This window comes from Tachypleus tridentatus, chromosome 12 (assembly GCF_004210375.1).
Source record: "Tachypleus tridentatus isolate NWPU-2018 chromosome 12, ASM421037v1, whole genome shotgun sequence".
Taxonomy (NCBI): domain Eukaryota; kingdom Metazoa; phylum Arthropoda; class Merostomata; order Xiphosura; family Limulidae; genus Tachypleus; species Tachypleus tridentatus.
In genome coordinates, this window is record NC_134836.1 from 129,860,997 (window position 1) to 129,876,756 (window position 15,760).

Below are 15,760 nucleotides of genomic sequence, written 5' to 3' on the forward strand. Positions count from 1 at the left end.
TGAATCTGGACTTCCAGTATTTAAGATCGAGTGACGGCCATGGCCAGTATCTCTACTTAACTAATGGTGATTCTTCCATAACTCCATATAGACAAAAGGTTTGTTGTACTGCACCATTAATCCTTCATTGTCTTTCAAATCTTCTGAGTACCTTTAAAATATCTAAGACTTTCTTTCAAGTGAGGGAGCTGATTACACTGTAGAAAATGAAACTATATAAATGCCGTTGGACTAGAAGATCTAAATTAGTTTATTACAGCCTTCGAAAGAATGTTCCGGATGTTATGAAAATAATTTAGCATTCTCAGAGTTTCCGAAAAGACGGTCTCCAGTGCCTCTTTTGTTGTTGTTGTTCTAACTGATTTGTGGTACCTAAAAACTGATTCCATTTCTTGTCGAACATTTAACTATATATTATTGAAAGGGTCAGAGGAAGAAAGGTACTCTAGCTGGCTGACCAATCAAAGTTCGCGGCGTTGTGCTTGATTATATATTGTTGTTGGTTTATTTTCGTTTTTAAAGTACATTAACTACGTAAATATTCACTTTCCCCCTTCTCTACAACCTTATTTTGTGAGTATAAATTAATAGTTTTTGGCAAAGTAAATGTTTGTGGCTTTTACCACTTATATTAATTTATATTACATAATTATTAAGCGCTTTTTTTGGCACAAAAAGATGGCTATGGTTCGTGTTAATCGCGCTGATGGTAAAACATCTCTCAAGTTTGTGACAGTTCTTTAACTGAACATATATTTTAGTTATTTTTATTTTTAAGCTATGCAATTTGATATCGTGTTGCTTCTAACAAGGAAGTTGAAACAGTTTTTAATTTTAGCGTTTCATAATAGTTGAGCCGCTAGGCAACCCATAATTTTTGTCCTCGTAAAATTTGCTCAACCTACCGACGTTTTCCGGTCAGTTTCTGTTATGGTTTTGGTTAGAAATGTTTAGACCTGGAAACTTCAACAAGATTCTACGAAAACAAAGAACTATACTGTTTGGTGTTTCAAGGTAGGTAAGCCCACCTTTGAGAATATTAATATTTGTAAACCCAACTCCAAATTTTATGGAAGTCAGAAATTCCTATCTTGATCTTGTATAATTTAAAACAATCAATTTTATTTTATGATAAATTAGATACTCTATTTTAGTTTTAGGTTCAGTAAAGTGTCTAAGTATTAAAAGTTAAATCACATCAGTAATGTTATAGGTACCAAGAAAATTACTATCATAGTATCAATTAACTTCTGTTACTGTATTATTCTTATTATTAAAGAGTTTGTGAAATTTACTTTTTTAGCAAAGCTCACAGAAAGTTAGCACTTAACAAAATATACTTACATATGTAGGAATAAACTTAGTATTGAAGTTTTCTCAGTTGATGTTTTGAACGTGGTAAGGATTATAGAAGCTTGGTTTAAGATATGTAAGGTGTTTTGAAATGTCATTTACTCACCCAGTATTCGTATGTTTATATAGGAACTTAAAGTATGCATTAGTGATGCTACTGATTATTCATGTAAATTATTCAGCCACACAAGCTGTTTAAATTTAATAATACTTAAAAATATTTGTATGCTCTACTATGATATGAAGCTGAGAATTATTCTTTTAATTTCCTAATATCCAAAGTTACTGGTGAGAGGTTGAATTCTCCAAATATTTGATTGGTGACTAATGGTGGGATGTGTGTTTCTATTCATTGGATACAATTATGATGGATATAAAATACGTTCTATTACCGACTCATTAGACATGTTTATGAATGTTGTGGTAAAGTGTGTTCTATTAACTATTCATTGGGCATGTTTGTGAAGGGTGTTGTAAAGTGTGTTATATTAGCTATTCATTGGACATGTCTATGAAGGATGTTGTAAAGTGAGTTTTATTATCTGTTCATTGGACATGTTTATGAAGGATGTTGTAAAGTGAGTTTTATTATCTGTTCATTGGACATGTTTATGAAGGATGTTGTAAAGTGAGTTTTATTATCTGTTCATTGGACATGTTTATGAAGGATGTTGTAAAGTGAGTTTTATTATCTATTCATTGGGCATGTTTATGAAGGATGTTAAAGTGTGTTTGTTATATTATCTATTCAGTGGACATGTCTATGAAGGATGTTGTAAAGTGTTTTATTATCTATTCGTTGGACATGTTTAGGAAGGATGTTGTAAATTGTGTTTGTTATATTATCTATTCAGTGGACATGTTTATGAAGGATGTTGTAAAGTGTGTTGGTCCTCCACTTGGGTTGTGTAATTCTGACACTTTGGTCCTCCACTTGGGGCTCGTCGATATGGATTCCTGTGCGTGGTGAGGAGACCTCCCAGAGAAGGTTCTGTACTTTCACTTTACCTCCTTTGGGATCTAAACATCCATCTGCATGTTTGCCTTGCATGGTGACCTGTGAAGGGGAGGAGAGGATCCTGGTGGTTGAGGGGTTGAACTCCAAGAAACATCTTTGGTCTTGAATACCTGTAGACAGGCTGTCTTGGGGTGGTCCCTTCAAGATCAATTGGCTAGTCCATTTGGGCTAGGATCAACTGAGTGCTAGTGTAGGAAGTCCTCAACAGGTATAGTGGACATTGTTTGTTACTGATGGTCAGGTATAGTGCTCACAAAACCCTGATGTCACTGCAGTGACCTTATATGGCACTGTGATGTGTCCATTCATAGGACTCTATGGTGGGTGGAGTCAGTGGGCACTGAAATATACTTTTTTTTATTATTATTATGGATACCCCTCAAATAGACCAAATAAAGAAGCATGACAGTATAGAGAAATATCCGACTACTGGCAAATGACTGTGCATTGATGACTCTGTACAGTCAAACTCGCAACTTGAATCTGATTTTTAATTATACGTTCTTTAACTGAAAAACCATCACGACAGATGTCTCCATTTTTTATTCAGAAGGGTTTGCAGGCTCACCTAAATTGGTAAAGAAAATTATGGTCTGGGGACATTTTAGTGGAAACAGCTTCATCACAACATTCCAAACTCCTCTTGAAGTTGAAGGCCATTGGGGATATACCCATTGAGGTTACTCTTCATTCTACTTTGAATTTTTCCAGAGGAGATATAGTGGAGAGAGATTTAAAGACCATTCTAGAGTAAGAGATCCTTGCAGGTTTCACCAGCTAAGGTGTTACAGCTGTGCACTGAATTTTTACTTGTAGAGATGGAATTATGGAGCTGACAAATGTTCTAATATTAACATTTACAATATCATATCCTCCTACCACAATCAATGCAGGATATCTGAATTGTAAGGTATGGCCTTGTATTCCTAACCCTGTTAGATGTTTTTATTGTCAACGATATGGTCACTCGAAAACATCTTGCCATGATTCCTTGACATGTGCTGGTGAAGACCATGATGCTTTTGGATGCCAACTGGAATCACATTGTATTAACGGTCCACATTCTTCCTATTTTACTTCTTTCCCTATATGGGTAGAAGAGAAAAATGTACAATGTCTTAAGATAGTTCATAATATTACTTATCCAGAGGCTCGGAAATTACTACTCCCAATTTCATCTCGGATTTATGCTGCTGCAGAAATCCAGACAGATCCTTCTGTGCCTCCTACAGAATCCTTAACAGCACATCTTAATCTAGTACCCTCCAAAATTAACAAGGTTAGCAAATCAGTTTCTACTTCTATCTCTGTCCCTACCACATCTTCCAGTCATTGCCCAACTTTACCTGCCTCAAGCCCAGGTGTTTCTATGGGGTCTTCCTCTCTTGACATCCCAAAAATTAAACAAACCAGTTGTTCACATCTTCAATCACTGAAACGTATGTCTACAAACTCCAACCTGTCTACTCGATCCAGAGCAGGATCATTAGAGTGACCATCCCACATCCAGTAAAGTAAAAAGTGTGGTCGCAAGCTGAAGGTCTCCAAGCAGCATCTTGTTTGTTTCTTTCTTTTTTCAGAAAAAGCTTATGATACAACATGGAGATATGGCATCTTGCGAGATCTTCACTCATACGAATTGCATGGCAATTTGCTACTTTTTATTAAGCAATTTTTAATGAACCGCTGATTACAGGTTCGTGTTGGCTCAACACTTTCTTATTCTTTCTCACAGGAACATGGAGTCCCTCAGGACTGTGTTTTGAGTATCACACTTTTCATTATAAAGATTAATGTCATCAGTGAACAGCTACCCCGTACAGTTGCAAATGGTCTTTTTGTTGATGACTCTCACATCTCATGTCAGTCATCCAACGTTAGGTTTACTGAGCAGCAGCTACAAACTGCAATCAATCATATACTTAAATGGACCACAGCAAATGGTTTTCAACTTTCTCTCTCTAAAACTGTTTGTGTACATTTCTGCCCCAAACAGGATATTCATCCAGATCCAGAACTTTGTATTGATGATGCTCTACTTCCTGTCATCCCTGAGGCAAAGTTCTTAGGTCTTATATTTGATTGTAAATTAAACTTTATTTCTCATATCAAGAAACTTCGTGTCAAATGTATAAGAGTACGGAACATCCTCCATGTTCTCTCTTCCACCTCTTAGGAAGCAGATCGATACTCCATGCTTAAAATTTATCATGCCCTTATCCAATCCAAACTTGACTATGGGTCTATAGCTTATGGTTCTGCTAGAACCTCAGCACTGAAAATGCTGGATTCTATCCACTATCAGTGGCTTTGGTTTTGCACTGGGACCTATCATACTTCTCCAGTCCAAAGTTCGTATGTGGAGTCCCATGAACCCCTCTGTATATTTGCCATTTGCATCTGTCTCTTATGTATGCTTCTAAACTTTGCTCTTTACCACGACATCCTACTTGGGGTTGTGTTTTCCATCTTCAGTGGGCCACATTTTTCTATAATAGAAAATCTGCCATTGTTCCTTTTAGCCTTCGTATTGAGACACAATCAGAAAAATTGGATATATCTTTGAATAGCACAGCAGTATCAATGGCTTGGCTTCTTCCACCATGGCTAATTACTATCCCCAACTATGGCCTATCTTTGAGTCATCTGAGGAAGGCCAGTACTCCTGGTTGGAAGTATTTCTCTTTATTTGCTGAACATCTTTCAAACAATTCATCCATTCTCATATATACAGATGTTTCAAAATCAGGTGACTCTGTAGGTTCTGCCATGGTTTGTTACAGTTTGGATGTAGCACACAGAACCCCTTCTACAGTTTCTGTGTTCACTGCCAAATTGTATGCCATTTCTCTTGCCCTGAACAATATTGAAACCATGTAATATATAAATTGTATGATCTCTGCTAATTCACTCAGCTGTCTCTTGGCCCTGACATCATTCCATGTTAGTTACCATCTTATTCTTATCAATATCCAAAACAAACTGGCCCATCTCTCTCTATCATCTGTCTCTGTCCAGTTTTTTGGATACCAGGTCATGTTGGTATTCATGGGAATGGGCTAGCTGTTCCATACATGGACTATGGTCCAGTTATCAAAATCCAACTTTACATCAGTTGGCAGTCGACTTGGAGTGAGCAACAGAGTAATAAGCTTTTTCAAATCAAATATTTTCAAATATACAGAGGGGTTCATGGGACTCCACATACGAACTTTGGACTGGAGAAGTATGATAGGTCCCAGTGCAAAACCAAAGCCACTGATAGTGGATAGAATCCAGCATTTTCAGTGCTGAGGTTCTAGCAGAACCATAAGCTATAGACCCATAGTCAAGTTTGGATTGGATAAGGGCATGATAAATTTTAAGCATGGAGTATCGATCTGCTTCCTAAGAGGTGGAAGAGAGAACATGGAGGATGTTCCGTACTCTTATACATTTGACACGAAGTTTCTTGATATGAGAAATAAAGTTTAATTTACAATCAAATATAAGACCTAAGAACTTTGCCTCAGGGATGACAGGAAGTAGAGCATCATCAATACAAAGTTCTGGATCTGGATGAATATCCTGTTTGGGGCAGAAATGTACACAAACAGTTTTAGAGATTTTTCTTTAGCTCTTTGGCCATCATGTTTCTGTAAAGATTGAAGAGAGGAAGTTGTTTTGGCTATGCATTGGTCACAGGTTTTTAACTCGCCACTTCCTTTTATCTGGTACTGATGCACCAATGTGTGGTCTGTGTGGCACTCAGGTCACAATTGTACATATTTTATCATTGTGCCATCATTATAACCAAGAATGAGGATGCCATTTTAAACATATTTGTAAGGTAGGTTTGCCCTTGACATTTGCCAATGTCATAGGTGATACTGGCCACCTCATTCATGTTTTTGCATTTTTAAGAACCATTGGTCTTTTTAACTTAATTTAAGGTTTTTATTGGACTATACACTGTTTTAGTATGATTTCTTTCACACATTTTATTTTTAACTTGACTTGAACCCAGGACTGGAAAGGCCAACTTCAGGTGACTGACAGCAAGTTTGAACTTAATGCCTCAGTCTTCCTGGCAGGTCATAATTTTACATATTTTTGTCTTCATTTCCATATACCATTATAGTATACTACATCTTGTTTGGCACAGATAGCCTAGTAGCTTTGTGCCAATAAACATGAAATACCTACCTACCTACCTCCACTTGGGTTATGTAATTCTGACACTTTGGTCCTCCACTTAGGTTGTGTAATTCTGACACTTTGGTCCTCCACTTAGGTTGTGTAATTCTGACACTTGGTCCTCTGCTTGGGTTCTGTAATTCTGACACTTTGGACCTCCACTTATTTTCTGTAATTCTGACACTTTGGTCCTCAACTTGGGTTCTGTAATTCTGACACTTTGGACCTCCACTTATTTTCTGTAATTCTGACACTTTGGTCCTCAACTTGGGTTCTGTAATTCTGACACTTTGGACCTCCACTTATTTTCTGTAATTCTGACACTTTGGTCCTCAATTTGGGTTCTGTAATTCTGACACTTTGGTCCTCAATTTGGGTTCTGTAATTCTGACACTTTGGTCCTCAACTTGGGTTCTGTAATTCTGATACTTTGGTCCTCAATTTGGGTTCTGTAATTCTGACACTTTGGACCTCCACTTAGGTTCTGTAATTCTGACACTTTGGTCCTCAATTTGGGTTCTGTAATTCTGACACTTTGGTCCTCAACTTGGGTTCTGTAATTCTGACACTTTGGTCCTCTTCTTAGGTTCTGTAATTCTGACACTTTGGTCCTCTACTTGGGTTGTGTAGTTCTTACACTTTGGTTCTTTATTTGAGTTGTAATACTTAGTACTATACGTAAAGTGAACTGGGATGTACATTTCAGGTTGAATATTTCACTGTTTTGTGGTTCTACTTTACCTGTATTTGAAAGAAGGTGATAAAAATCTTACAAGTGGATCTTAATGGTGTATTTTGGTCATAAACTGTTAATTACATAGTTTTTTTTTGGTACACCTATATCAGTTTAAGAGAGGTTTTACAATACCCATTTGTTTGTGTTGTGCAGCACACACACATTACTGATGAATGCCATTTATTATAATTATTTTTGTGCAGCACCTAAGTAACAATGGAAAGACCAGACCAAGGACATACATCAAGATGGTTCAGAAAACATGAGCACAGAGAACTTCTTTATGAACTGGAATGTGGAGATTTGATTGAATTTGAAAGAGGATGTTATAAACATTGGGCAGTGTACGCTGGAAACAGAATGGTTTATCATCGGGCATATCCTGAAGACAGTAATAACATTCAGTTGTTTATTCAAAGCCAAAGTGCTTCTAAAGGTTCCTTCAGGTATGGTGAAATAACTTTGGAAGACCTATTGATTGTGTGGGCAGACAGTGAAGCCAGGATTAATAACAGTATGGACAGCAAACACGAACCATCAGACTGCAAAACTGTTCTAGGAAGGGCAAAATCCAAAATGAAAGGTTAATTAGGTTTCCTGATGGTTATTGATACATGCATGTGTATGAATGAAAAATGTAAATATTTGTCATTATTATCTTGAGAGGATGTGTAAGAACTGGTCTAATCTTTTCATAACTCAGTAAATACACTGCTGGCCAAAATCGTAAGGCCAATGAACATAAGGAAAAAATATGCATTTTGCATTGTTAGACTCAACCACTTATTTGAATAGAACTTTGAAAGATGAAAATAAGGAAAGGGAAAATAAAAATAAAACCTTTTTTAGCATTTAATAGGGAAAATGTGAACACTATGAAATTAGCCTGAATATTAGCTGGTCAAGAGTTGAAGACCATAATAAAACGAAGCATTAATTGGTAAACACTTAATGAAATTTAGTCATTTATGTTAAAGCATTAGCATTGTCAACATCTTCCACTGACATCTCCTGTGTTACATTGGCTAAAAAGTTGACAGAGTTTGAACGTGGCAGAGTTGTCGAGCTGCAAAAGCAAGGTCTCTCTCAACGTGCCATCGCTGGTGAGATTGGGCGAAGTAAAGCTGCTGTTGCAAATTTCTTAAAAGACCCTGAGGGATACGGAATGAGAATTTCGAGTGGTCGGCCAAAGAACATTTCGCCGGCATTGAGCAGGATGATTCGACGGGTTGTTCGACAAGACACCAGTCGATCATCGAACCAGATTAAGGCCCTTACAGAAGCAGAATGCAGATCAAGAACAATAAGACGGCATCTACGAGAGAAAGGCTTTAAAAACCGTAAACGTCTTCAAAGGCCATGCCACCTTCCACACCATGAAACAGCCCGGTTAAACTTTGCTGAGAAGAACCAAACATGGAATGTAGAAAAGTGGAAGAAGGTTTTGTTCTATGATGAGAAAAAATTTAATCTGGATGGTCCAGATGACTTCCAACATTACTGGCATGATAAGGACATCCCACCGAAGAAATTTTTTACACAACACAGTGGAGGAGGTTCCATCATGATCTGCGGTGCTTTCTCTTTCCATGGAACAATGGAGCTTCAGGTTATACATGGGCATCAAACAGCATATGGCTACATTGACATGTTGGAGAGAGCATCCTTATTGACTGAAGGCCCTCACTTGTGTGGAAATGACTGGATCTTTCAGCAGGATAATGCTGCAATCCACCCACAATGCCTGCAGAACAAAGGACTTTTTCATGGCGAATAACATGATTTTTTGGACCATCCAGTGTGTTTGCCCAAACTGAACCCCGTTTATGAAAATGTTTGTAGGTGGATGGCAAGGGAAGTCTACAGAAATGAACGTCAATTGCAAGCAGTGCATGATCTTCGTGCAGCCATCTTCACCACTTAGAATAACATTCCAGCCAGCCTTCGGGAAACGCTTATATCGACCATGCCAAAGCAAATGTTTGATGTTATTTGCAATGACATCTGTGCAACTCACTACTGAGTAGTCTCGCTGGGCATTTCCTACCCTGTTTAGGACTTCTTTTTGGTATAATCTTAAACTTTTGACCAGCTATTGTTTAGGCTAATTTCATAGTGTTCATATTTTCTCTAGTAAACACTAAAAAAAGTTTTTATTTTTATTTTCCCTTTTCTTATTTTCATCTTATTTGTATTATATTTTAAATACGAAAACATTTAAATAAACTAACACTTTTTAATGAATGTTTGTTCACATTTCAGTTCTTATAGATTGTAACTGCTTTTTGTTAACTATAATGGACTGTTATTGGTGGTTAAAGTTATTGTGAGCTTTACTGTACTTTTATTGTTTGATATAAATTCTGATGGACTGTCACTGGTTGTTAATATTAGCTACTGTTGACTAGTATTGGTTACTCCTAGCTGTGGTGAAGATTAAATTGTTTCATTTTTTCTATGGTGGACTCTTGTTGGTGCTGACAGATGTAGTTATTAGTTACTCTTTGCTACAATGCATGGCTATTGGTCACTGTTAATATATGTTAAACACATTTAAACTAATCATCACTAGAACCTCTATGGTGAACTGTTATTAGTTACTGTTAGCTATGATAAGTTGTTATTGGTTAATTAATGTCAGAGTGTATTAATCAACAAATTTAAACTAATCATCACTAGAACCTCTATGGTGAACTGTTATTAGTTACTGTTAGCTATGATAAGTTGTTATTGGTTAATTAATGTTAGTGTGTATTAATCAACAAATTTAAACTAAACATTACTAGAACAGCTATGGTGAACTGTTATTGTTACTGTGTTAATGAACACATTTAAACTAACTGTCAGGAGAACAGCTATGGTGAACTGTTATTGTTACTGTGTTAATGAACACATTTAAACTAACTGTCAGGAGAACAGCTATGGTGAACTGTTATTGTTACTGTGTTAATGAACACATTTAAACTAACTGTCAGGAGAACAGCTATGGTGAACTAATAATCAGTGATGTCAAGAAAACCCACTTGTAGAGAAATATTTTTTTTTTATGAACCTGATGATGACCGAAGAAGGTCGAAACATTAACTTACGTGTTAATTTTCCTGGTGGGTTATGATCATTACCATTATGCTACAGACAGTCTTTTACAACTTCTCTCACTCTGGTTTCTCTCTTAATATTGTAGACTGGATGTCAACATTGGTTTCATGCTATTTATGTTTTTCAATGCTGTTTTGTTTTCCTTTAATACATTTTATTACATTTACTTTATTTTTACCTTTTTACTGGATGTTTGGTACAGATCACCGAGCTGCTTTGTGCCATAAAACACTAAATCAACCAACCAATTCATCAATGCATTTAAACTTAACATCACGAGAAGCAGAACCTCTATAGTGAACTGTTATTGTTACTGTTAGCTGTGATAGGTTGTTATTGATTAATGTTAGATTGTGTTTACCAACACATTTAAACTAAACAACACTAGAACCAGAATCTCTATAGTGAACTGTTATTGTTAGTGTTAGCTGTGATAGGTTGTTATTGATTAATGTTAGATTGTGTTTACCAACACATTTAAACTAAACATCACTAGAACCAGAATCTCTATAGTGAACTGTTATTGTTACTGTTAGCTGTGATAGGTTGTTATTGATTAATGTTAGATTGTGTTTATCAACACATTTAAACTAAACATCACTAGAACCAGAACCTCTATAGTGATCTGTTATTGTTACTGTTAGCTGTGATAGGTTGTTATTGATTAATGTTAGATTGTGTTTATCAACACATTTAAACTAAACATCACTAGAACCAGAACCTCTATAGTGAGCTGTTATTGTTACTGTTAACTGTGATAGGTTGTTATTGATTAATGTTAGATTGTGTTTATCAACACATTTGAACTAAACATCACCAGAACCTCTATAGTGATCTGTTATTGTTACTGTTAACTGTGATAGGTTTGTTAGATTGTGTTTATCAACACATTTGAACTAAACATCACCAGAACATTTATAGTGAACTGTTATTGTTACTGTTAGCTGTGATAGGTTTGTTAGATTGTGTTTATCAACACATTTGAACTAAACATCACCAGAACATTTATAGTGAACTGTTATTGTTACTGTTAGCTGTGATAGGTTGTTATTGATTAATGTTAGATTGTGTTTATCAACACATTTAAACTAAACTTCACCAGAACCTCTATAGTGAACTGTTATTGTTACTGTTAGCTGTGATAGGTTGTTATTGATTAATGTTAGATTGTGTTTACCAACACATTTGAACTAAACAATACTAGCATGATGTGTGTGAGATGATTGGTTATTAAAATCCAACATCTTGTTAGTATGTGTGACAGAAAATAAGTATTTTAATATCCTATAAAGTAAGGTAACTTTTACTATAAGAAATTATGATGTTTGTGATACATGATGTACAGAAGTATTCATTCCCCACCAGTGAACATATTAAAGACTATTTTGAACGTGGCACTGTTTTTTTTATTAATATAAACTACAAGATCTGTATTTTTATAAATCTTGTGAACCTCATCTGTATATTTGCTTTCATTAAAGTTTTTTTCTGTTACAGCCCATTTTGTCATAAAATTGGACCAAGAGTCATGCATGAGGATAATTTGATCATACTTGTGTTCTAAATGAACCTTAGTTTGAATTTCATACAAAGTTACACAAGGGCTAACTGCCCATAATTTAGCAGTGAAAAACAATTGGGAAGGCAACTGGTCATTAACATCTACAGCCAACTGTTGGGCTACTCATTTACCAACCTATAGTAGGATTGATTGTCACATTATAATCCCACCATGGACAAAATAGCAAACATGTTTGGTGGAGAGATATACAAACCCACAATCGTAAGACTGTGAGCTAGGTGCCATATCCACCTGGCTGTATCAGTCCTAAATGTACTTTCAGGCAGAGAGTACTACACATTATTAAAGTATACACATGCTTTCCACACTTTTAGACATAAGAATATTGTTTCTTGAGTTTTCATAGCAAGAATTGTTAGTCCTATATTGGTCATCTTAATACAACTAAAAAATTAAAAACAGAATGATACATGCGTGTCAGAACTTTTCAGTACTTTGTTATTATTAAGAATAATGTTATGAATGGCATATATTTATGAAGGTAGTGTTTTCAGTTGTGTTGTAGCTAATGCGTTGTTTATTATGTCTTTCTAGAAAGCCAACAGAAAAAGGACATTTATAATGTTATTTTCAACAACTGTGAACATTTTGCTACGTACTGCCGCTATGGAATAGGATTTTCAATACAAGTTGAAAATGTAAAGGAAAATGTTAAGACTGTGGGTGTATTAGTAGTTGTGGGTGTACTTTTGGGAAAAGCACTGTCTTTTATCACTGATCGTACTGATCGAAGATCCCAGTGAGAGACTAGCTTTTTTACCTTAATTAGGTTTTGATTCCCTCTTATATTATTACAGTTATTAATTAGTAAATTTACGTGATCTCTTTAGTTATTATGATGACTACTTTAGTATTGTTATTGTTTTAATACAGAAACTGATAAGTTGAACCAATGTAGGCTTAGGTTTATTAATCAGTAAATTTTACTTATTGTTTACCAACAGTGTGTTTCAACAAATTAACTTCTTTTATTTTATTTTTTTTTTTTTTTTTATGTGATCTGTTTTGTGTTTTGCAGAAACAATGTAACCTGCTAGAAGGAAGTGTATATTATTAAACTGAATTAGTTGTTTTTAATGAAGAAATATAATTTTTGTATCTGAATAAATACTGCAGGTAATATCCAATTTAAAGGTACATTTTAATTGTATGAGGTTGTGCGTAAGGTTTTTAATAAGAGAATTTTCACAAATATGTGGTTAAATAAACTCAACATACAAGAGTGTCTTATTTTGGAAACTTACCACAGTATCATCAAAGTATCATGAATAAGAGCAGTGAAAAGTCATTTTTGAATAGAAAGGTTTTGGTCCTGCTAGGTTCTTTACTAATACTTCATTGTATATCCTCCATCTAGTAGTCTTCAGTTTTTTTTAATGCAATATATATACACTGCTGGCCAAAATCTTAAGGCCAATGAACATAAAGAAAAAATATGCATTTTGCATTGTTAGACTCAACCCCTTATTTGAGTAGAGCTTCGAAAGGCAAAAATAAGAAAAGGGAAAATAAAAATAAACTTTTTAGCATTTAATAGGGAAAATGTGAACACTGTGAAATTAGCCTAAATACTAGCTGTTCAAAAGTTTAAGACCATACTGAAACGAAGCATTATTCGGTAAACACGTAACGAAACTGTCACTTGTGTTCAAGCATTAGCGTTGTCAACATCTCCCACTGATATCTCCTGTGTTACATTGGGTAAAAGGTTGACAGAGTTAAAATGTGGCAGAATTGTTGACCACACATTTGAATTCTAGTAATGTTTCTACCTTGTGTTTTTGTGACAAACTCATAACTATACATTTGAATTCTAGTTATGTTTTCTACCTTGTGTTTTTATGACAAACTCATAACTATGCATTTGAATTCTAGTAATGTTTTCTACCTTGTGTTTTTGTGACAAACTCATAACTATGCATTTGAATTCTAGTAATGTTTTCTACCCTGTGTTTTTGTGACAAACTCATAACTATACATTTGAATTCTAGTTATGTTTTCTACCTTGTGTTTTTGTGACAAACTCATTACTATACACTTGAATTCTAGTAATGTTTCTAACTTATGTTTTGTGACAAACTCATAACTATACATTTGAATTCTAGTAATGTTTTCTACCTTGTGTTTTTTGTGACAAACTCATAACTATACATTTGAATTCTAGTAATGTTTTCTACCTTGTGGTTTTGTGACAAACTCATAACTATACATTTGAATTCTAGTAATGTTTTCTACCTTGTGTTTTTGTGACAAACTCATAACTATACATTTGAATTCTAGTTATGTTTTCTACCTTGTGTTTTTGAGACAAACTCATAACTATACATTTGAATCCTAGTAATGTTTTCTACCCTGTGTTTTTGTGACAAACTTATAACTATACATTTGAATTCTAGTAATGTTTTCTACCCTGTGTTTTTGTGACAAACTCATAACTATACATTTGAATTCTCGTAATGTTTTCTGCCTTGTGTTTTTGTGACAAACTCATAACTATACATTTGAATTCTAGTAATGTTTTCTACCTTGTGTTTTTGTGACAAACTCATAACTATACATTTGAATTCTAGTAATGTTTTCTACCCTGTGTTTTTGTGACAAACTCATAACTATACATTTGAATTCTAGTAATGTTTTCTATCTTGTGTTTTTGTGACAAACTCATAACTATACATTTGAATTCTAGCAATGTTTTCTACCTTGTGTTTTTGTGACAAACTCATAACTGTGTGCCTTATGTCAATTGCCTACTTAACGTTTTGTCATTTATCTCTATCTAACTGTAGTTATCCCCTTCCAACTTTCCAATGTTTTCAACTTGTTCTTCTTAATTGGAAACATGCTGCCTTTTTTTTTAAACTCATGGTTGGGGCTTATGAATAGTCAATTGATATATCACAGTCAGGCTGGTGGTTGTTGTCTTCATAATTTTGACAGCTTTGTGTCTCGTAATATTTCGTAGTGCAAGGCTTAAGTGATGAAAGACAATGGTTAGTGTTAAATTTTTTATTTATTTGGAGAGTGTATAACTAATAATTACAATAGAACTGTGAAGGTGAACTAAAACTTCAATGTTTTTGTTAGAAACTAATTATTTTTTATGTTTGAAAACAGTGAGATGAATTTACATATTAACAAACTAAGTTATATATCAAAATATACCTTTTCTATAAACATATTTCTGTGAGGGTATATAAATAATATGGCTGAAATAAATAAATAGTGTTAGTAAAGAGTGTAGAATAACTGCAATGGAAACTCAGTTCTCTATGATAAATAATTATCAGTGTTCCACTTTCAACTTTGTTTCTGATTGAAAATTGTTCTTGTTGATTTAGCTAAATGTTATCAAAATTGGTTCTTTACTTGTTACACTTCTTCAATTAAAATAATAGTTACACTTACCATTAATTATACTCTTATGATACTGTGATATTTTCAGTGTACTGTAAAGATGTATTGTGCATCAGTACGAATAAACTGAATTCTTTCTTTGGTATGTCTGTTTCTGAATTTTGTACAAAGCTACACAAAGGCCGTATGTGCAAGCCATTCCTAATTTAGCAGCATAAGACTAGAAGGAAAGCATTTAGTTATCACCACCCATTGCCAACTGTTGGGCTTCTCTTTAACCAACAGACATTGGATTGACCATAACATAATGCCCACCAGTACTAAAACTAAGGAGACAAAATTTAAAATATGCTGCAAACTGAAAAAGGTAAGAGAAGCAAAAAACAGTACATTGTCTTGGTGAGATGGACATACAGTAGCAGTAAACATCTGTCTGCACTCA

At 34.7% G+C, this 15,760-nt stretch overlaps 1 protein-coding gene across 2 annotated transcripts; it reads left to right on the forward strand.

Annotated features, from left to right (window-relative positions):
• The first annotated feature begins 383 nt into the window (after nucleotides 1-383).
• LOC143234683 (phospholipase A and acyltransferase 4-like) lies at nucleotides 384-15,463 on the forward strand. Of its 2 annotated transcripts, none has more exons than XM_076472241.1 (3): nucleotides 384-1,018; nucleotides 7,487-7,866; nucleotides 12,499-15,463. In XM_076472241.1, the coding sequence occupies exons 2-3, from the start codon at nucleotides 7,500-7,502 to the stop codon at nucleotides 12,705-12,707; spliced, it is 576 nt and encodes a 191-aa protein (XP_076328356.1). In that variant the 5' UTR covers nucleotides 384-1,018; nucleotides 7,487-7,499; the 3' UTR covers nucleotides 12,708-15,463. The 2 variants fall into 2 exon arrangements, with proteins under 2 accessions (XP_076328356.1, XP_076328355.1); XM_076472240.1 differs by having other exon boundaries at nucleotides 393-1,014.
• The last annotated feature ends 297 nt before the right edge of the window (nucleotides 15,464-15,760 follow it).

What these genes read in the sequence shown, in the direction of transcription:
- LOC143234683 (XM_076472241.1), top strand. Translation starts at nt 7,500, where the DNA reads ATGGAAAGACCAGACCAAGGACATACATCAAGATGGTTCAGAAAACAT. An exon ending in GGCAAAATCCAAAATGAAAG is followed by an intron (nt 7,867 to 12,498) that starts GTTAATTAGGTT and finishes ATGTCTTTCTAG; the next exon opens with AAAGCCAACAGAAAAAGGAC.